The 23,038-nt window shown below is 44.5% G+C and overlaps 1 protein-coding gene across 1 annotated transcript in view; it reads right to left on the minus strand.

Annotated features, from left to right (window-relative positions):
* RHPN2 (rhophilin, Rho GTPase binding protein 2) overlaps nucleotides 1–23,038 on the minus strand; it is a 73,441-nt gene that overhangs the window by 48,043 nt on the left and 2,360 nt on the right. The window contains exon 2 of the mRNA XM_006887873.1: nucleotides 6,104–6,219. Within this exon, the coding sequence (XP_006887935.1) occupies nucleotides 6,104–6,219 (116 nt within the window). The remainder of the gene's footprint in view (nucleotides 1–6,103; nucleotides 6,220–23,038) is intronic.

A 23,038-nucleotide genomic window follows, 5' to 3' on the forward strand; every position in this document is an offset into this window, starting at 1 on the left:
GGAGGAGCTTGGCCTTAATCCACCTGACTCCAAATCCTACTCGTCCTGGGATTCAGGGCACTAGGGTGAATACTATGTGTGCTCTCAGGTTGCCACCAGGTGAGGCAGGAGATATGCCTGTCTGGTGGGACATTTGACCCCAGACCATCTCTTGGGACAAAATGGTAAGCACCTTGGAGTTAGAGGCAACCTCAAAGAGGGGCTCCACTGCACAAGCTCATGCTAGCCCCCTCAGAACCAATGATGTGAGCAGTCAGTAACCTCCAGTCACTCGTTACAGACCAGGGCTGTCCTCTGACCCAGACTCCACACACTGTGTAGTCCACAGCCAGTGGTATTCACACACACTGCTCTCAGGGTGTAACCTTTTTCCTCTTAAACACATACCAATGTTCAAAAATGCAACAATCTGAAGATTTAAAAGTGGCCCTATCTTTCAAAAGGGGAAGAATAAGGAGAGAAGGGGGCAGAAAAAGGGGAAAGAGGGGATCATTGGGATAGCAGAGGTGAGAAGGTAGGTGGGGGTGAAGGCATATGAAGAATTCAAGGGGGACTTGAAAATATAGGGCAATAATAGGTATTGGCCAACAGCAATTAATTATATAAAACATAATGTACATAAATGATTGTATAAAGTACAATGTATATGTACGAAACACAATGCATAGGAATGGTTGTATGCAAACCAATGAAAATATTATAAGGGGGAAAAGTGTCCTATTCATAATTTTTCTACGAAAAAATCAGATCTGGGAGCTCTGGACCTACCCTCCTGGAAGCAAGTTACAGCTGCCCCCCGCATGGGGGATGCATGTACCACTACTCTCTACTGTCTCTCTTAATTCCAGTCCCCTTCACCCACTTCCGTGCTTCCCTGTGTCCTGTAAGCCTCAGAGTGGACCATGTCTGATCTATGTGCACACCTACAAGGACAAAGGGGGAACTTGAAGTACAGAGCGAGTTAGTTAAAATCTATACGACAACTTACTTTATTTTCTTTTTTTGAAGGTAAAATAGTAAAGATAGATTTTTAGAAAGTAAGGAAATACAGAGGACAGTGCAACTTACTTTAAAATTCACAAAGGCATGTCAGTTTCAGAAAAATATTCCTAAAAATTCAGGGCTTGGAGCTCTTCTTGAGGGAGGGTAGGAGGCTCCTATCTGAGCCAAAAAGGATCAGGTTATTAAAAGTGTCTGATAGTTTTCTAATCAAACTGTAGCAAGCTTAGAAGGAGACTCTCAGAGATGCAAAACTTGGTTCTCTATAGTGCTGCCTCATCATAAGACCCTGGTGCCAGTGGCAGTAAAGACTGGGACCCTCACTTCCAATCCAGCATTTTCTAGGACACTTTCCCCAAAGGCCTCTGCTCACAGTTCCAACTGCTCCACCTTCCCCACGGGGCCTTCAGTGGAGCCTAAAGACACAACCGTTTCTGTTGTCGTCATGTACTGTCAAGTCAGCTGACTCATCGCTGACCCTCCAGCAGACTTTCAGAAGTAGCTGATGGATCTGAACTACATGCCTATGGGTTGAGAGTGCAGCTCTCTATCCACTAGGTCACCACAGACACAATAGCAGGGCCCAGTTTATAACTGAAACCAATCTTTCCCCACAGGGAAGAGAGCCACCTAACTGCCTCCGGGGGACATCTGTGAGGCCTGGGCTCCACACATGCCCTACTTGTTTTCGGGAAACCGTTGGTGCCAGTTGATCCAGATTAATAAATACTTTAGGGTTTCCTCTGACAACATTCTCCAGAGAGGGGCACTTTGAACTTTAGGTTGCTGAGAGAATCATTAACAACCCTACCTCACCCCACCCCTATCCCTGCCAGCTCAACAAACACCAACTGGACAAAGAGCTTGAGCCCGGCCAGAGAGTCAGAGGCTGTTAGCTGGTGTCGTTAACAGAGCAAAACTACATAGTCCCAGTTTCTGCCCCAGAAGCTTCAAGTCCCCTCCTCAGAAAGGCCTCGCTGACCACCCCCTCTCAAAGACTGCTATCCCGTCAACCACTATCTTGTTTCCCTAGTTCCTGTCACTCTAGGAAAGGTACATTTTCTGACTCGACCTCAATTGTCTGTCGATACTGGAGTGCCCCATGACTTTCAGCACCAAGAGAGCAGGGCCTCCTCTGTATTTTCCGTAGCTTTACTATCCCCTGCACCTCAAACACTGCATGCCTCTTAGGAGGTGCTTCACAAACCCACATGCTGGGAGGATGAGCAGGCAAATCAATTGGAGCCCACGCGTGGAGACAGAGCCTCCGGGCTGCCGCCTGCCCCCTCAGCCACAGCGGGGCTGGCAAAGTGTCAACCAGAACTCCTGGCCACAAAACACACACAACTCAGAGAACACGCCTGGAGCCTTTCCAGCTCCAAGACTCAGCGCCTCCCAAATCAGGCCATCTCCCCCACGTAATGCTGACTGCCCACAATCCACTGTGCTCTGGACAGTGGATGACACTCAGTTACAGGGACACTCAGAGATACTTTAAAACGCTACAGTATTTTCCCAGTCTCTACCAGGACCCAATCTCCCTTCTGCTTAGTTACAACAGTATCTGGAGAAGAGGTTCCTGGTGCCTTCCCTCTGGGGTCTCGGTGTCCTCTGCCATTCCAGCAGCCACCAACACAGGTGGGAGCAGCCTGCTGGTGCTGACAGAGGGGCAGATTTAGAAAGCTCTAGTCTACTCTTCTCTATACTTCTGCGTGTTTTACAGTAAGAAGGTCTAAAAGCCAGACACAAGCTAAGGAAAGAACATTCAAATACTGAAGGGACTAAACTGAAACGTCAAGTCACCTCCATCCCCACCCCTTGTCCTGTCCCAAGAGCTGTGGCTGACACCTTTCTCTGTCCTTTGGGAAATCTTGTGCACAGACACACACACATGCACAAGCCCATATCACACAGGGTACACCTACTGTCCCTTTCTCATTCCCATCTAGCACCTTCCAACCCTTTCCTAAGCAACAAATGCAAACCAATCAGAAACGAACTGACCTAAAACAACTATGAGGTATCATCTCACCCCAGTCAAAATAGCAAAATTTAACAGAACAGCAAGCAACAAATGCTGGCGAGGTTGTGGAGAAACTGGAACCCTTATTCACTGTTGGTGGGAGTGTAAAATGGTGCAACCCCTGTGGAAAGCAGTATGGCGCTTTCTCAAAAAATTGCAAATAGAGATACCATTTGACCCAGCAATACCACTACTGGGAATATACCCAGAAGAGACCATAACTGACACAGATATATGCACATCCATGTTTATTGCAGCTTTGTTCACAATAGCAAGGAGTTGGAAACAACCTAAGTGCCCATCAAAAAACGAATGGCTAGAGAAGCTGTGGTATAGTCACACAATGGAATACTATGCTGCATTAAAAAACAAGGAACTCATGCAATATTACTCAAAATGGTTGACTCTGGAGAACATTATGCTGAGTGAAATGTCCCAGTCACAAAGGGACAAATATTGCATGGTGCCACTGTTGTAGAATGGGACTGTCCTTGGGGTTGGGGAGAGACTGAGTAAGATGGGTTCAATAATGTATGCTGCTCTGAAACAGAGAAGGGAGAAAACTGTTTAAAAGAGATATGTGATTAGGTATTTCTGTCATGACAGGAGTCTAGAGCAATGGCTACATGGTGGAGTGGACCTGGGGGAGGGTTTGTAAAATAATGAAAGAATCTTTTCTTTTACTTTTCCAAGAGGGTAATGTCTGGTGGGGGGGAGCCTTGGGAGGGGACAAATCTACAACAATGAATGAATGGAAATCCAAAGCCTCTGTAAATTTTCACTGAAATTAATAACATTTAAATTTAAAAAAAAGAATTAAGTTAGAGTAAGGATGGCAATGGAACCACCTTACCTCTGTAACTTGATTTGTGCCACTATTAGAACCTCTACTCAGAATATTATTGCTTTTCAATTTTTGACTCATGCACTTTTAACTTGTTAGTTAAATTTGTATCTTCTAGGCTGCAACACCTCCATGATACATCTTCAAGGATATGAAAATGTATGGCTAAGCACAATTGATAACAGTGCATCTAAATTCCAAAATCAATCTCCATAATAGTCTATGTGTTTCCTACTGCCAAGGGGGCCCTTTAGAGTAGTGAGAGAAGACATTCACCCTGAAACCCACAGCGTCCCTTCTCAGCAGGAAGTAGCTAAGAGAATACGCCATCCCCTTTTCCTTATGAATCAGGGTGAAGTCTCTCTCAGGGAAGAGTGATAGGGAATGGCAAGGGACACACTGACAAAGGAGATTAATCAGAACTGGCTTTGACAAGCACTGTGGCAATTGGACAATTAAAACAGACATGGGGGGAAAGAAGAATGAACTGGGGATGAGGGTGGAGAAAACAGTGCAACAATAAATGAATGAAAACCCAAAATCTCTGTAAATGTTCATTAAAACTAGTAAAATTTAGTAAAAAATAAAAAAAAGAAATGAACTGACCCAAAGTCAACAATCAGAAGTCCCTCTCCCGGCATGTCTTTATCAAAGGCTCTCCAGGCTGGCCTGCTCAGAGGAGTGGCCATTTGGGTGAGCCAGCAGAGTCTTGGAGCTCTTTCACAAACACTTGGTTTGGCATTATCTGTTTTTCCCAACCACCCCCTGAGCAGTTCTGGGATCCCCCAGTCTTCCAAAGACAAGGCTGGCACTAGAAGCATCTGCCCCCCAACAACTAGAACGCCAAGGGGACCTGCGAGAGTCTCCAGACCCTTGCTGGCTAAAAGACAATGGAGTGTGGCTTCCAGACCCCTGGGAGAGCTCCTCATGCTCCCATGGCTAAGCCATCCAGGGAGCAGGCATGGTGACCACCTCGGTCACACAAGGGATGTGGGGCTGGGAAGAGTTTGCTCTAGAACTGTGAAGGATCTGCACTTCCTGTAAACAAAGGAAAACTGCGCAAGTTATCTCTTACTGCTCTTAGTAGGGGGTGAGGTGGATGGAAGTGGGCGTTCACAGCCCCACCAGCAAGAGTTAAGGCTCCACCGAGCCCTGCACTTGCTTGGTCACTAGTTTGCCACTGAAGTACAATGATGAGTGCCCAAAAATTACAGAGCTGGACGCTGCACCCCTCTCGTCAGAAAGGCGGGCGTGACCTTAAAAAGGTGCTGTCCCAATTGCTAGAACCCCAACACGATGGCCCCGAGTCACTCTTCCAACCTGGAACAAAACTCATCCCAGTGGTTCAACTCATGGCCAAGCTACAGACAGGCCTGTGGTGGCGTAGTGGACAGGGAGCTGCGGCGCTCACCAAAACGTGGTGCCTCTCTGTCGTGGCTCATTGAGATGAAGGCTGACGATCTCTTCCCTGATTTCCACTCTCTGAGACCCACCGGAGGGTCGCTATGAGTCACAACTGCCTTGAGGACAGTGAGGGGGGTTTTAGTTTTAACATGAGAGTTAACTAAGCACTTAAGGACAAAAGCACAGATCTGCCTTGGGATAAAGCCCAGGAGGGGGAGGATGAATGGACACGGAAAGGAAATCACAAAGAGGAAGCAGGAAGAGTTCAATCATACTATAGATGTTGTCATTAAAGTTCTAAAATAAAAAGTGTACAAATGGTGGACTAGAAAACCAATTTGCCTTGCAAACTTTCACTTAAAATCACAATTTTAATTTTTTTCCCCTTTTTGAAAAAGGCCCCATCCCTTTCTTGTCTTTAGATATTCTACATTTACCCAGCAGCACCAGGCACAGCGCTGGGCAGGAGACAGAACAGACTAGGCCCACAAAAAAAGCAGGAAAAACAAGCATAAAGGAGAACTCAAAGGTCCATGTTCACTCCTGAGGAACAGTCTCTGTGGTACGGACTGGACTTCCAGCTGGGGCCCGCTGCCGTACTGGCCCCCACACCACCCTGCTACCTAACACACTGGCAGTGTGGATAAAACCTAAACAAGACTTTAACCTAATCAAGCTTGAGGCGCAAATGTTCTACTCCTGGCATCAGAAATGAGGGAAAAGCCTAAACTTAAACTGAGAGGCAGAATAGCAGCTAGGCCGGCCAGGGCGTTTAGAGAACAAGTAGACAGGTCTGAGGGGGTGAGGGGTAGGGGTGGGGTGAAGACACCTACTTGAGAAGGTTTTCTGCTCCGGTTCTCATTCGAACAGCCTTCAGGATCTGCTGGTTTAAGGCGGCCCTCTGATTCTGCAGTTTGCTGCGGCCAGTTTGAGCAAGGGGGTTACAACCCTAAGGGAAAAAATGAAAGAAGCTCCTTCAGAAATCAGTCCCAAAGGACAATGTCTGATACAACAGAAAACATAACTGTTTTAACGTAAAAAGAACTAAGGATCTCTGAAATAAAAATAACATCAATACAGGGAGGGAGAAACGAGGAGGGAGATAGAAAACACTGAATAAAGGAAAAGCCAACCTTTCTGTAAACTTCTGTTAAAAGTACAGTAATTCTAAAAAGGTAGTCAATGGAGAAGATGTACAAATATGGAAGAGCATAAAGAACAAAGTAAAACATCAGTCATAACACAATCCCAACACGTTCACTGTCTCTGTCCTCTATTTGACAATCAGTAGCAGCATCCCCAGGCCCAGCTTCCTGTCCAGAGATTCACTGGAAGGCCTCCAGCTGGCCATGGCTAAGATTTATATGGACACGTACAGAGCCGAGTCATGAGAGCGAGACACAGGCCAGCTCTGGAGGACCCCACACCCAGGCTTTCTCATGCTCTTTCCTTGAGGAATCACACACTCTTCTCTCAGCAGCAAAAATGCAATGTGTGTGTGATGTCTCTGCCTTGGTTAGTCCATTAGAGAATCAGTACTTGAAGGTGTTTTGGTTGGGAGATTTTTAACTTGGTGGCTAGTTACAAAGGGAGGGGGGCTCTGGTGGCAAGACCCATAGAGAGCTCCACTGCTAACCCAAAACTGTATGGCTGGTGGTTCGAACCCAAAAGCAGAGAGACAGGCAATCTCCTCCAAGTGAGATTTACAGCTTCTGGAAACTCACTGGAAGGTCAGTTTTGAGAGACTGACTCGCTGGCACGTTAAGTGTGAGGGTGTTTTTTTTTAAGTTAGGCAGGCATCCTCACCAAAATTCCAGCCTCCCAGAAGTAAAGCAGGTTTTCCGCAGAAGCCACTTGGTTTGCACAATCAGTCTGAGAAGGTGAACCACTGTTGTCAGCCAGGATATGGTGGGAACCTTCCAAGAGCCAAGTTCCCAGATGTCAGGCAAGGGCCAGCCTTCCTTGCAAGCTACGCAGTTGGTGGTGCCTTTGGGTCAGCCTCAAGTCATAGAGACCTATGTCCCACAGAACCAAACCTAGCTCTGTCCTGTGCCATCTTCATAACCTCCACTGTGCTCTGCTGACCCTTATTGGCACAGTGGCCCGGGGTCTATCACTTTTTCCCCCCAATTACTACTTTATCAGGAAAATGCCCTTTATTATTAAATATTCCTCAAAACCCTAATTTTAATGACTGCCATTTTCAGAATCCAGCACTTCCCTGTTGATGGATGTTAAGACTATTTCTAAGTATATAATAACAGGATATACATTTATGAACAGAATTCTTCCTAATCTTGAATCTCTTCCTTGATGTGTATCTCTCAAGCAGCTCAGGTGGCCTAATCAGGAGTCAGGAGCTGCGCTGTCAACCCAAAGGTCAGAATCACCAGATGCTCCAAGAAAGCAAGACGGGCATCTCCTCGCCATGTGATCTGCGGCCTCAGAAAACCCGCCGGATGTTTAGCTGAGTCAGTTCTGACGTGAACACATGTTAACACAACACTGCACTGGAGTAACCAGCTTCCCGGGAGCCCTACCGTATTCCACCTCCCTCACCATCACTACATGCAAGTCCGCTTCTTCCTTTCTTTTCTTAAATAATAACTTATGGAGATATAATCCACATTGCATTAGATCCACCTTTAAAAATATACAATTCAACAGGCTTTGGTACATTTAGAGCTGTACAGCCAGCATCACTTTCTGACACCAGAATATCTCCATCCCTTAACAAAGAATTCTCTTATGTGTCACTCTCCTTTCCCCCATGCTCCTGACCCCTGGAAAATCCACTTTCTGCGTCTATTAATTAGCCTATTCTGGACATGTCATATATCAACGGAACTATGTATGTGGTATTCTGTGATGGGTTTCACTTAGCAGAAACTCTCAAAGTTCACCCAAGCTAAAGCTTGTATTAATTATTTCATCACTTTTTATCACGAAAGAATATGCCATTTGTAGATGAACCACATTTTGTTTATCAGTTCATCAGCTGATGGGCAGCTGGTGTTTATACTTCGTGGCTACTATGAATAATGCTGCTACACACACTGTGTACCAGTCTCTGTGTGGACATATGTGCTCATTTCTCTTGGGTATATACACCTTGGAGTAGAATTGCTGATCGTATTGTTAACTCTAGGGCGCTCTTGTGGTTCACTGGCTAAGGACTGGGTGGTTCAAACCCCTTCATGCTCTAAATGAGCACAATGCACCTCGCAATCTGCTCCTGTTGAGACTGTTGTTGTTGTTAGCACTGTCAAGTCAGTTTCTACTCACAGGACAACACCCTGCTCAGTCCTGTGTCACCCTCACCATCAAAGCTCTAGCTGAGCCTCCTGTAGCCACTGTGTCAATCCAATTCCATGAGGGTCTTTATCCTCAATTACTTTGTACTTGACCAAGCACGATGTCCATCTCCAAGCACTGGTCCCTACAGACAGCATGTCCGAGGGACATGAGAAAAAAAGCTCGCTTACATCCTCCCTTCGAAGGAGCATTGTTGCTGGACTTCCTCTAAGGCAAATGTGCTCATTTTTCTGGCAGTCTGTGGTATTTTCTATATTCTTTGCCAACACCGTAATTCAAAGGAATCAAATTCTTTGTTCTTCCTTAATCATCGTCCAGCTTTCCCATGAACATGAGACTAGATTTTCAGGCACATTCCTGTCCTCAAACATCTTTGCTTTTTAACACTTTTGGGAGGTTTTTCGTAGCACATTTGCCCAATGAATTACATCTTTTATCTCCTGGCCACAGTGTCGATTGTGGTTCCATGTAAAATTAAATCCACTGTTTTCTCCACTGATCACCATCGTGTGAAGACTACCGACTAGGAAACCAATGGGGCAGTTCTGTTCTGTCCTATGGGGTCACTAGGACTCAATTTACAGCCTCTAAAAACCTGCTGGAGGGTCAGTTCTGAGTCAGTTTCAATAGGACGGCAATGAATGAGTGAACTGTGTATGTATAGACATCCTATTCTTCAATTTCTATTTTTAAACACTTCCTCATGTATCACTTGCATGCCTTTTTCAGTTAATTGTCCACATTCCACACCATTATTTCCTAGGCTTTCAGAAGATGATGATGTTTCATTCTGAGACATTCAGTATCAAAAAAAAGGGAGGTTTTGTATAATCTCCTGGTGCTTTTCCCATCCACAGGCAGGCAGAGGTCCTGGAATCTGAGTTAGGGCTGCGTTCCTCATCTCCGCTTATCTTTGGGTCCTGCCCTCTGACGAGGCTGTGGCTACTCCCTGGGAGGGGCAGCGTGGACAGTATGACGTGAGGGTGCCCCAGCTCTCTAGCTGCGTCACTGTCGTCTCAGCTCACTGCACACCTAGCCTCCCCTACCTCCCCCAAAGCCATCCCCCCAAGTCTTGATCCTGGAAGTGGGTTATCGCTACAGCCCCAACCTCCTCAAGCTCCGTTATCAGGACCTTTGGACTAGTACGGGTAAGCAGCATTTCTCCTTCCAGAAAGATTTCTCATTCTCAGCCCCTGACAATGGAATCGTTGCCAACACAGTCCCCGCCTTAACATTCCTTCCCAGTTTCATAGGGACACTTACTCTCAAATTGAAACTGCACATAAATTCATAACCTGAGTTGGAATGAGTCTTAAAGTTAAGATCTCTTACACATCAGTAAATTTTCTCCGATTATTTTTTTTAAATCAGAAAACTAATTCTGGTGGCATTTTTTCCCTTAATGTATCATAAAACTATGCTTAATATTAAGCTAATGTAATATGTAAGGAGCCCTGTGGGTTTTGTATATTGTAGGTTGAACCCATCAGTTACCAGGTGGGAGAAAGATGGGCAGTCTCTAACCCGTCAAGACTTCCAGCCTCAGAAACTCAACAGAGGTCCACTCGGACTCAGAACCAATTCAACAGCATTCAACAGCACTGAGTTAATTTAATGTTTAAGCACTAAACCATCTCCTTTCGATCTTCTAAACAATAATGATAGCGTTTTGTTGTTGTTAGGTGCCAGCAAATCAACTGCAACTGAACATGAAAAACCAATCTGAACCCTGTCCTATCCTGTGCCATTCTCATCATCTCTGACACTCTTGAGCCCACTGCTGCAGTCACTGTATCAATCCACTTGGTTGAAAGTCTCCCTCTCTTTCATCGACCCTCCACCTTTCCAAGCATAATGTCCCTCTCTAAGGAATAGCTTTTTCTGGCAACATGTCCAAAGTGTGTGAGACGAAACTTTGTCATCTTTGCCTCCAAGAAGCACTCCGGCTTCACTTTTCTCCAAGACATAACCGTTTGTTCTTCTCCCAATCCGTGAAATAGTCAGTACTCTTCTCCAACACCATAGCTCAAAGGTGCCAATTCATCTGCCATCTTCATTCAGCTGCATGGAAGTGAAAAGACCATGGCCTGAATTATGTCTTCAAACTGACATGAAAGGGTGGTTTAATTTGATACAAAATTCCATGATTCACCAATGCTGTTTTATTTTACCAGAAAACTTTCCCAGTAAATGCTTTTGTGTGAGTTCTCAGAGCTAAGATATGCAGCCATTCCAGCTCACTGGTAAGAACTTTTCCTGCTCCCAGGTTTTACCCAACTTGTTGCTGGCTGGGAATGGCTACACCCTAACCAGCCCACAGATGTGGGGTCAGGTTTCTAGATAAGGTGCAGGAATGCTCAGGATTAGATTAGCCTGAGTAATTAGACCCAAAATTACATTAGTTCTTACTGACAGGTAAGAATGCCAAGTCCCACTGAAAGCACCACAAATGCTGGAGAGCTGTGTGGAAATTTCCCTGATCCCTGAGCCACGAATCTGGTGAACTGGTCAGCCAGAAAGACTCCCTGACACCAGCAGGGGCCGTTAGCTACGCAGCAGCCCCTACCAGGGTTCCTCAACTGAGGAGGTCCGCTCCTTAGTTCTCCCTGACTCGTCTAATAACAAGGGCTAACCCTGAGGTATGCCTGATTCAACTCATGCTGTTTTCAGTTGTTTCATATGCATCTGAAAATCAGGCATTAATAAGGATAACTGAATTGATACCTCTGGGTTGTGGTATTGTATAAGAGTACAGATAATCCCATAGAGAAAGTGCAACCAGGGTGCTCCCTGCAGACAAGGATGGTGAAACTTTGTCTCATATTGTTAAGAGAGGCCAGTCCTTAGAAAAAGACATCATACGTGAAGGATGGAGGATAAGCATAAAGACCCTCAGGGTCGTGAATTGATATGGTAACTGTAACAACAGATTCAAGTATATCAGAGATGGTGAGGATGGCACAGGACAGGCCAGGATTCAGATTCATCATTCGTAGGGTCGCTATGAGTCCAACTGACTTGAGGGCAAAACAACAGCCTTGACTCGGAACCAGCAGGAACCACTTTCCTAGAAACAGAGTTACACTAGAAGGAGCCAGAGTTGAGAAACTGAATCCTGGTAACATCACTTGAGCCTAAATCAAGCCAGAGCTGAAATCACTTCTCTGGACTTCTTAGTTGCTTTAAGAATCAGTGCCTTCTCTTTTGACTGGTCTATCTTTTAAATTTCAGTACAATTCCAAAGAAATTATACATACAAAGAAATATGTACTATCAATTGCTGGAAACGTTATAAAATGGTGCAGCTCCTACGGAGAACAGTTTAGTGGTTCCTTAAACAGTTAAACAGAATGAAAATCTGACCCAGCAGGTCCACTCCTACATGCCCAGGAATGCACACTTGCATTATTTGCAACAGCCGAAAGGTAGAAACAACCTGAATGTCCATCAGCTGCTGAAGGGATAACTTAAAGGTGATATATACTCATTGCTATTAGAATCAAGTTCTACACCGAGTTTCTGAGGCTATTGCCCATCTTTTTCCTGCAGAGGGGCTAGTGAATTTGAACCACCAGAGAGGCATGACCTTTGAGTTAGCCGCGAAACTCCCGGAGTTACAGTCATAAAATGAAAGAAGTTCTGATATGTGCTATCATATAGATGAAATTGGCAAACACCATGCTGAGTGAAAGACATCAGACTCAAAGATGCTTAAGAGCAGGACTCTGAAAACCCTACGTACAACAGAACACACATAGACTAATAGGGCAACGGAGGGAAGCAGAGCTTTCAAGTATGGAAATACAAAGGAAGAGGAACAGCTATAAGACAGACACTAGTGGTTGGAACATGGAATGTGAGAACCATGAATGTAGGAAAATTAGATATTGTTAAGGAAGAAATGGAACACATAAATATTGACATCCTAGGTACTGGCGAGATGAGATGGACTGGCATGGGTCATTATGAGTTGGACAATCATATGATCTATTATTCCGGAGATGAAAAGGTGAGGAAAAATGGGATTGCTCTCATAGTTAAAAAAGTCATGTCTAGATCCGTCTTGAAATACAATATTGTGAGTGACAGGAATAATATCCATATTCATGCAAGGAAGTCCAGTGAATACCACTATCATTCAGATATATGCACCAACAACCAAAGGCAAAGAAGAGAAAATAGAAATTTCTACTAACTTTTATAGTCGTAGATCAATTGAACATGCAATCAAGATACATTAATAACAATGGGTGACTGGAATGCAAAGGTTGGGAACAGAGAAGAAGAATCAGTAGTTGGAAAACATGGACTCGGTGACAGAAATGAAGCTGGAGATAGAATGATTGAATTTTACACAATGACTTATTCATTGCAATTACATTTTATAAGAAACATAAACGCAGTTTATACACATGGATTTCACCTGATGGTATGCATAGGAATCAGATTGATTACATCTGTGGAAAGAACTGCTAGAGAAGCTCAGTATCAGCTGTATAAATTAGGCCAGGTGCTGATTGTGGAACAGACCACCAACTACTCATATTCAAGTTCAAGCTGAAGCTAAGGAAAATGAAATCAAATCCATGGGAATAAAAATATAACCTTTAGTCTATCCCACCTGAATCTCAGAAGCATCTCAGGAACAGGTTTGAGGCCTTGAACACTAATCAGCGAAGACCAGATGAGCTATGGAAGGATCAAGAGTATCATCCAGGAAGAATGCAAAAGGTCATTACAAAGACAGAGGAGGAAGAAAAGACCAAAATAGAGGTCAGAAGAAACTCTGAATATTGCACTGAAGTGCAGAGAAGCCAAAGCAGAAGGAAGAATTCAAGATACTAAAGAGCTGAACAGAAGATTTCAAAAGGCAGTGTGGAAGACAAAGTAAAATATTACAATGAAATGTGCAAGAAGCTGGAGTCAGAAAATCAAAAAGGCCGAACTCACTCAGCATATCTTATGCTCAAGGAACTGAAGAACAAATTTAAACCTCAAGTTGCTATAATCAGGATGCTTTAGGCAGAATATTAAATAATTCAGAAAGTAGTAAAAGAAGATGGTAAGAGAGATCAATAAAGTTGACCTACCTGGGCAGGTTGATGTCGTTGTTTAATGCCATCAAGTCGTAGACGACTCATAGCGACCCTATGAATGAACAGCCTGAGCACTGTTCGTACATATAGTTTCCTGAGGCAAACCATTTTGGAAGTGGATGTCGCTCCTGCTTCCTGGGCAGGTAGGAGAGGGAATTTGGGAGAGTTTCCTTAATGAGTACTAAGTTTCTGTTAAGAGTGATCAAAACTATTTGGAAATGGACAGATACACTGCATAGTAAGTATCATTCATGTCATTGAATCTGGTTTATAAAAATGGTTAAAATTACAAATGCTCCATAATGCATATTTTAACAAAGTAAAATTTTGTTGCTTTTTAAAATGTGTCATATTTTGGTAATTCTCAGAATGCTCAGAATGTTTCAAACTTTCTAACAAAGCTGATGCACACTTAATAGACAATAAATATACTATAAATAAAACTTTGACATGTACTAGGTAACAAAAAAAAGTATAGCTAATTTTATTGCAGTGATCTGCAATTAAGACTATATATTTCTGAGGTATGTCTTCATTAAAGCAGCTGGAAAAGGAAAAGCTGTAGAAAATGTGAAATACAACCCAAGACAGTACTGAGAGCTAGCTGGGCCAAGAGATTATGCAAACTGGGGTTGAAGGGATACAGGATATCAAAAAATGTGTCCTGGTTTGGTTTTTTGTTTTGTTTTGTTTTGCCACTTTCATTCCAAAATGTGTCCTGTTTTGAGAGATGTAAATATAGTCTTGTAGGTGGTAGAAGAGATTTACATTTTAGGTTTTAAGGTGTTCTTTAGTTTGTTTTTAAAGAAAAGGAATGATGTTTCTTTTAAAAAGGAATCATTGTATTTAGCTTTGAAACAAAAATTTGTTTCGAAACTTAAATACATACACATGAAGATTTTTAAGTGTATATACAGTTTAATGAGTTGGAACAAATGTATACACCTGATCCCAGGGGTCACAAACAGTAAAGCTCTTAACTGTGAGTCAAAAAGTTGATGGCTGAACACACCCTGGGTCAGAGGCCTGGAAGGCAAGCCTAGAGAGCTGCCTTTGAGAAGGCACACACAGGACGCCAAAGTACGGTGCTGTGGCAGAACTAACTCACAGCTGACCCTCCAGCAGGTTTTCAGAGGCAGGAAATGGCAGTCTGACTTTACAGACTTTTGGATTTCTGGTGAGACTATGAGGCATTGTTTACTGGCAAATGGCTGTGAGTTGATTGTATTTGGCCTCCTATTTAAAAAGGCATTTGGGCCCTGGCACTTAACAACAATAACAACAATAACAACAACTAACAACAACAACAACAACTAACAACAACAAAAGAGCTCTGTTGGCCTAGTGGAAAGTGATGCTACCAAGCCAAAGGTGGGTGATTTTAATCTGCGGCCTTCAGGCCTGGTTTTAATTGGTTTTGGTTAAACCTTCTAAGTGGTATAGCACTTGGCCTATTTGCTGTACAGAGGAAACTCGTGGTTGCTGTGAAGCTGAACACTGTGACACTGACGTGTCAAATGCGCTAATGGTTACCCATGGTGGACAATGTTTGGTGGAACTCCCCGATTTAAACAAGCTTGGAAGCAGGAGTGGCATCCACTTCGGAAATAGCTTGCCTCCAGAAATCCTATGCACCTGGAGAAAGGATGAAAGTTATACAAGTGTTCAGATCTTTCGTTCGGGTCGCTATGCTACAAGAAATGGCACAGGAGGAGACTGTCCACCCTTGTCTCAAATAGTGGCTAGTGGATTTGAATTTCATGCCTTTGGGTTGGTAGGAGAGGATGCCAGAAGTCAGAATCAAATCTACAGCAACTAACAACAGAGCAAAACTCAACCACTGCTCCAGTCAAAGTATAGACCATCTCCAGCGACTAGTACTGATTTTTTTTTTAAGTACTGACTTTTATCACTGTAGATTTTAGCCTGTGTTAGATTTTCATATAAATAGGATCACGTTTTTGTGCCTGGCTTACTTTCTTCAAGATTATGTTCCCTGTCAGTTGCATTTATCAGCAATTTGTTCCTTCTTACTGCTGAGCAGAATTCCATTGTAGGGAAGTACCACAGTGTGTTTATCTGCCTAAATCATGTTGCTTGTTTGTTTTAGTATTTTACTATAGATTGGAAGTTTACAGAGCAAACCAGTTTTCTATTCAACGAACTATGTACATTTAGTTTCACGATTAGCTGCAACCCACTGAATTTAGGAACACTCTACCAGTCTCCCCACTGGGTTTCCATTGGTCATCCTTCTTCCCTGCCCCTTCCTGCATTCTGAATTTTGCTTTTTGGAAAATGCTGCCCTTTTGGTTTCATGTAGTTGGCTGATCTGAGGAGCGTGCTCTCGTGGCTTAATGGTAAGGGGTTGTGCTGCCAACCTAAAGGTAAGCGGTTTGAGTCCACCAGCTGTTCCATGGAAGAACGATGGGCAGTCTCCTGCACAATTTACAGTCTCTGAAAACCTGCTGGAGGCTCAGTTACGAATCAGTTGCGATTCAAAGGCTATGAGTTGAACTGAACTGTTGAGCTGAAGTGAGACTTTAAAAATGTCTTTAAAATAATATGTTCACCTGATCCAAATCATGGTATTTTTAATTGCTTAACACGTTGCTGCAAATGACAGCAAAATGTGTTTCTAAGCACGGTCGTCAATTTAAAAGTGTGCGGCAACGTGTTAATATGTATCTGAAAGTTGGACACTGAATAAGGAAGACAGAAGACTTGATGCCTAAAAAAAAAAAAAAAAAAAAAAAAAGAAGACTTGATGCCTTTGAGTAGTGGTACTGGTGAAGAGCACTGCATATCCCACGATGGCCAAAAGTGCAAGCAGACTTGGAGGAAGCACAATCCTCTAAGGGGGCTGCTTGGAGGCACAGACAAGGAAAATTTCTTCTTACTTTGGGCATGTTATCAAGTGGGCTCAGTCTGTGGGAAAAGACATCACACCGGGAAAGGTGGAGGGTCAAGGAGGGAGAAGACCCTCAACAAGACGGCCTAACATGGTGAGTAATAGCAGTGTGAACGCGAGAAAGAGCAAGGGGGTGGTGCAGGATGGGGTGGGGTTAAGAGCCGCTGCTCACAGGGTCGCTATGAGTTGCTGGAGACTTGATGTCACCTACCAAGTGAAACAAACCCATCCCTGGAGAAAGACATGGTGAGTGAAGAAGAGGTCCAGTGAATAAAAGGACAATGCTCAATGAGAAGGATTGGAACAGTGGCTGCAACAGCGGCTCAAGCAAGGTAGTAAATCAGGAGAGGCTGGACCGGGAAGGGTTTCAATTCTGCCCGGGGTTGGCTATGAGTCGGGGGAGACACACACACCTTCAGCATATTCAAATCATTCACCTGGGAGGTAAACATTGTTCAGAAAAAAAGAAACGACGCTCAGCCTATTTCCAGTGAGATCAACACTGGAAGGTGAAAGGCCAGAGCAAAGCACACAGCGAGGGATTCAAGTGTCTTTCTGCCCCTACTGGGGGGTCCAGTTCCTGGAAGCACCTGGCCTGTGAACCAGCTGAGGCCCCTTGTCCACACGACCATAGACGTGTTCTCAGGAAATTTTGAGCAAAGTGCAAAAGCCTGATATTCGAGTGAGATCAGGAGTTAAGATTGAGGGGGACAGTGCAGGGATGAGGAGAGCTCCTAGCCAGAGGCCTGCACCAGGGGCGGTTCTTACTCAACAGTTACACAATCTGGCACTCCACCACCGAATTCTGGAAAAGAAATTTGTTTATCAGGTAACCAGAAGCTGTCAACCAGAAAGCACTGCCCCAAGCCCGATACATCTAATTTAACTTTTCACCAACCCGAGGATTCAGGGCAGGCTAGGCAGAATCTAGTTTTTCCACATCAGAAAAACAAAACCAGGATTATAATATTTGTAAAAGCCCCCTCTCCTTCCAAGATCTCTGCCAGGTGACAGGGCTGGAAATGAAGGCTCCAGCCCCCCATTCACACATGGGAGCAAGGGGCTGAGGTGGGAATCAGCCCACTAGCAACTTGCAGGAGAAATATAAGCAATTTCCACCATCCAAGTTACAAATTCTAAAAGCCCACTGGAGGGCTTTAAGTTAGTTCCGACGTGACAACACCTAATAAAATTTCTAACTAGCTGGCTCCTTTTAATCTGCAATTCTACGAGTATCTATTCTACAAGTTCTTAACTGCAAACTAAGCATGGGTCTTTATCTACAATGGTTAACACCGAAAGCTTTTACTATACCTTTAATGTGTCAAACTTAATAGTTTCAAAAATGGCATCAATCAAAAAGAATTCCAAACCCAACCAATGACTTATTTATTTCAAGGATATACTTTGGGACAATCCTTATCTTGGGAGAATGTATGTGTGTGTGCACATGTATTGTAATTTTTACATTTCCTTATTACCTATTTTCTAACAACATGTTAATTTTACACTCAAATACAAATACTACTGAAAAAAAAACTATGTGTTTGGTTGATTTATCCTATCATCTGCTTAATTTGTCTTTGCAAAAAGAAATCAAAATCTGGTATTTTCTAAGGGTACATGGCCCCAGTGAGTTCATCACCAGGGTTGGATGGGCCAGAAGGCCTGCTCAACACGCTACGCCTCCTCTCTGACACCAAGTCCTCCAGCTAAGCCACACTTTCTGTTTGACAACCCTGTGGCTACCTCCAATACAGCCTTTTGTCACAAGACCGGTACCTAGGCCAAAGGAGGAAGTGACAATGATGTCCAGAGGCGTCAGGCGGTTTTCTGGGACCAGTCCAGATAGCCCAAGGAAGCAAGGGACATTTACAATGTTACAGCTCATCACGCTGACGATTCTGAGTCACCGTGAACACTGAGTTTCTGCCAGGAAACACCCCCCCCCCCACCCAGGGACCCGCCTCCTCCAATGTTCTGAGGTATTGGTCAGACCTGCCTTCTAGGCTGCTGGGGAGATCTGTGTAACCAAGTGACTCAATAAGGTCATGGTCAACCTGGGACCAGCGGGCCTTTAGGACCTGACTCAGATGCAGTAAGGATGCAGGGAGGGGCATGTCTCCAAGTTTCACCTTTATCTCCTTCCTCCCTACAAGGCTCGTGGGGGATGGAAGAGTCCAAACAGCTGGAGGACCATCACTGTGTGCAAAGCTGTAGCTAATAAGCCCCAAGACCCCACTGTCTCCGAGAACCCAAGCCAGCAAAAGACTTCTTCGCCCATGGTGCTCTGAAGTGATAGACTACTAACATGAAATTCCAAACATACAACCTCCCCAAAAAAATACTAAACCAGTATCCTCTAGTCAATTTTGACTCATGAAAACCTTCTACTGGTTGTCAGGCTGTAAATCTTTACAGGAGGAAAGGATCTTATTTCCCTCCCTACACAGAGCTAGTGGAGACATGGCCTTCTCTCCTCTGCCCTTTCTGCCAGCAGTCCACCAGATAACAAACACACTGAGTAGGTAAGACTCTACCTATCAAGATGACTAAGGCAGAGAAGAAAATAGGCTTTAATAACAATAACAACAAAAATAATGGTTTTCTTTCTCTGCTGGAGCCCCAAAGAAGCCAGAGTAAACAGGGACCATAAACCAGGACACAATGACCCCTGTCCAGTCTCAAGGTTTCTGTGAACAAGCAACAACTCTTCCTGGGGCTACTGAGTAAAAACAATGGTGCTAAATTCATTTTGGGTCATTAGCATTCCCAGGGGATGAAGAGGCAGAGATAAGAACAGACAATGCTAGACTTTGTACTCTGGTCTTCTTCCACCGGTGCTCAGATCCTGCATTTAGAGCCTTTTTCAACAGCCCTGGGGAAAGTCTTTTTCTCTGATTTCCCTGGGTCAAAAGGAGGTCTCTTTGTGGGTTTCCAAACCCAGAGAGCCTGCTATTAGGAGACAGTGTCCTGAAAACTTGAATTATTCTGAATCTTAGCCAGACACACATTCTTCTCAGGCCTTTGCTCAGATGAGCATAAAGAGCATTTTGGTGCTATTTGGTGAACAAGAAGCCACATTTCCACTAATTGTCCTTTTAAAATGTATTTTATTTGGCTGGTCCTTCACGTAAGTACACTGATTTTCTGAGCAAAAGGGAAAATGGTGAGAAGCCAAAGAAAAGGAAGAACTGGAGACACACAATATTGCCATGTTGTTGTTGTTGTTAGGTGTCATCTAGTCAACCACAACTCATAGCAACCCTATGAACAACAGACCTGAACACTGCCTGGTCCTGCTCCATCCGTGAGTTTGTTAAATTCACCCTGCCTAGGTTGAAGAACAGTCATTCCGGGGTTTCTCTATCTTATCTAGGCTCAGTAATACCACGGGGCTCTGTAAAGACAAATTCTTCCCAGGAAACCTGCCTCTATAAGTGACTGTCTTGCACATTCAGGGTCTAGGTCTGCAACTTGTATTACTTTGAATAAAAAGCATAAGGAACTTCAGAGTGGTTAGCTCCACTCTGTGCTCACTGAACAGAACCAAAGAAGCTTTTTAAGTAGAGTCCACACTATTCCAACAAAACTCCAACTCTCAGTCCTGCTCAGCACCCCAGGAAATGAGGCCAGCCAGTCAAGAAAGCCAAGAGGTCCCCAGAACGTGACAAGGATCAGGCTGCCCCAATAAATGCTTGGGGAATGAATGGAGCAGAATGGTATTTAAAGGAAAGAGGAAGTGGAGGAAAGGTGTTAACAAGATGAAAGAGAAGACCGACTTCAGTGGAAATTAATTTAGCTCTGTGCATGGGACGGAAAACTCAGAAATGGAAATCTCAGAAATGTGAAGGCAGGTGAGGGGAGGCTGGTTTGAGAGTCAGACCCTAGAGACCCTGCCTCTCCAGGCGTCAGCCCTCTCCCACTGCCCTGGCCGCTCAGCGCAGCCCCCTGCAGCAGCTGTTTCTGACCCTCCCCAGGGCCACTCCCCAGTCATTCTATCTCCCCCTGAATTGTCACAGCCTCCACAACCACTTCTTCATCTTCAACTTTTAAAAGGCTCAAGAGGTCCTCATTCTAAGACAAACCTCCCCTGCCCTTTATCCATCTCCCTATAATAACCATCTTCTCTGTCTTTCTGCCCTCTGTACCCTGACACAATGGCCTTGGCCCCTAACTGGTGCCATCAAGTGAGATGTGATGCACAGTGTCCCTGAGTACAGCAGAATGAAGCCATGCTCGATGGCTCCTGTGCTGTCCTGACAATCACTGTCATGCCTGAGCCCGCAGCCTCTGTGTCAATACATCTCACCAAGGCCCTCCTCTTTTTGGCTGGCACTGTACTTACTTAGGCACTCTGGTGGCCTAGTGTTAAGGAACTGCACTGGTTACCCCAAGGGACACACTGAAATCCACCAGCTTCATCTCAGGAGACGATGGGGAATCCCCTCCCGTGTGATTTACTGCCCTGAAAGCCTATTGGAGGGCTGTTGTTATGTGCCACTGGGTCGGAACTGACTCACCGTTGACCCTCCACCGAGTTTTTAGAGGCAGTAAATCACATGAGAGGAGACTATGCATCTTTCTCCCTTGAGCATCTGGTGGATTTGAACCATGTGCTTGTGGATTGACAGCTCACCTCCTTACCATCAGGCTACCAGAGCTCCCTAACTAACAATTCATAAAGGACTAAATCCACTCTTGCTCAATGAATGCTCTTGTGACTTCCTCACTGCACCTCATTACTATAATAATTCTCCTCTACTTGCCCCTTCTCTTTAATCCACTGCAATCAAGTCAATGCTAACTCGTAGTGACCGTTCTCTATTAGGTTCCCAAAGCTGTAAATCTTTACAGATGGAGACTGCCCATCTTCCTCTCTCGAAAGCAGATAGTGGATTTGAACTACTGACCTTTCAGTTAGAAGCACAGCACATAATGTGCTTTGTCAGGAGAGCTCCATCTCCAGCTACGAAAATGGAAGTATTAGTCTCCAAGGTCCTCTCCTTGGTCTGCTTTTCATTCACTATCTTAATTGCCTCTCCACTCACCGGTTCCCCCCAAAAGCTGCATCTCTCTCCAGTTAGGTTATTCTCATGAATAAATGGTCTGTGGAGCCCACTCACCACTGGGACCACCCACCTCATTTGGGTCTCATATACCCTACCCCCACACCCTCTGGCACCCTCCATCTCAATGACCACATGACCATCTCTTCTCCATCCAGACACCTACTAGTCATCTTGGCTCCCTGTTGCAACACCTTCCCTACACATCTACCGCTTTAGTTCTCTTCATCCTTGTTGACACTACCTTTCCTAGACCCTTATCACTTCCCACATCTTCAGAAGGGCAGATGGCAGAGCCTGTGTTTACACAGTACTTTATATAAGGGGTCATAAAGCAGTCAGTAGTGATATCAGAGTACAAAGAAAGGAGAAGATGGAGATTACAGTGGACACAAGCCCCCTAACCCCCTCTTGTCTGGGGCCATAGTGGCCTCTTCCCCATCCCCCATTCACTGGCCAGTCACCAATTAATCTTCCTGGGACAGGATCTAAATGTCTGATCTTGTTTGAAACACTGCGATGGATCCCCATGTTTCCAAGTTCCTTAGAAGATTAGTGACCTCCATACACAGAGAGTTCTCTCACAAGACTCATGGTTCGAGGGAGCTCTGGTGGCCTAGTGGGTGAGGAGTTGTACTGCCAACCCAAAGGCAGATGGTTTGAATCCATCAGCTGTTTCAAAGAGAAGCACAAGACTCATGGTCCTATGCCATTGCCCAGGCCATTCCTTCTGCTTCAGGCACTCTTCTGCCCCTTCTTGACCCTTTAACCAATTGCCATTAAATTGGAGTCATGGAGCCACGGCTATGACCTCAACCGCATGGGTATCCGAGTAGAAATATGTTCTGTAGGGCATTTTCAATGGCTTTTTCCAAAGATCTCCAGCCTTCTCCTGAGGTGTCTCAAGGACTTGAACTTCCAATCTTGCAGTAAGCAGTCAAGTGTGTTAGCCCCTAAAGGAGCCTATGTAACATCTCACTCTCTACCACTCAGTTTTGACTCCTAGCAACCCTTCATCGGGTTTCTGAGGCTGTAAATCTTTAGAAAGGAGACTGTCCATCTTTCTCCTGAGAAGTATCTAGTGGATTTGAACTGCCAACCTTATGGTTAGTAGCTCAACAAGTTAGAGGGCTCCTTGTATAATATCTATCCCCTTATAACTTGCTTCATGTCAAAAAAGCTCTGGAAAGATTCAAACTCTCCTCCAACATTCTTTGGATTGACCTGACCTTTAACACAAATAATAATCATTACAAATCTCGTTTTCAAAGTGGATGCTCTGGTGGCCCCACCCATGGGGAACTGCACTGCTAACTCAGAGGAGGTACCTCTGGCAGTTGGAATGCACCAGCGGCTCTTCAGAAGAGGTGCAATCTT

This window comes from Elephantulus edwardii, unplaced genomic scaffold (assembly GCF_000299155.1).
Source record: "Elephantulus edwardii isolate Elephantulus edwardi_28Jun2011 unplaced genomic scaffold, EleEdw1.0 scaffold00062, whole genome shotgun sequence".
NCBI lineage: Eukaryota > Metazoa > Chordata > Mammalia > Macroscelidea > Macroscelididae > Elephantulus > Elephantulus edwardii.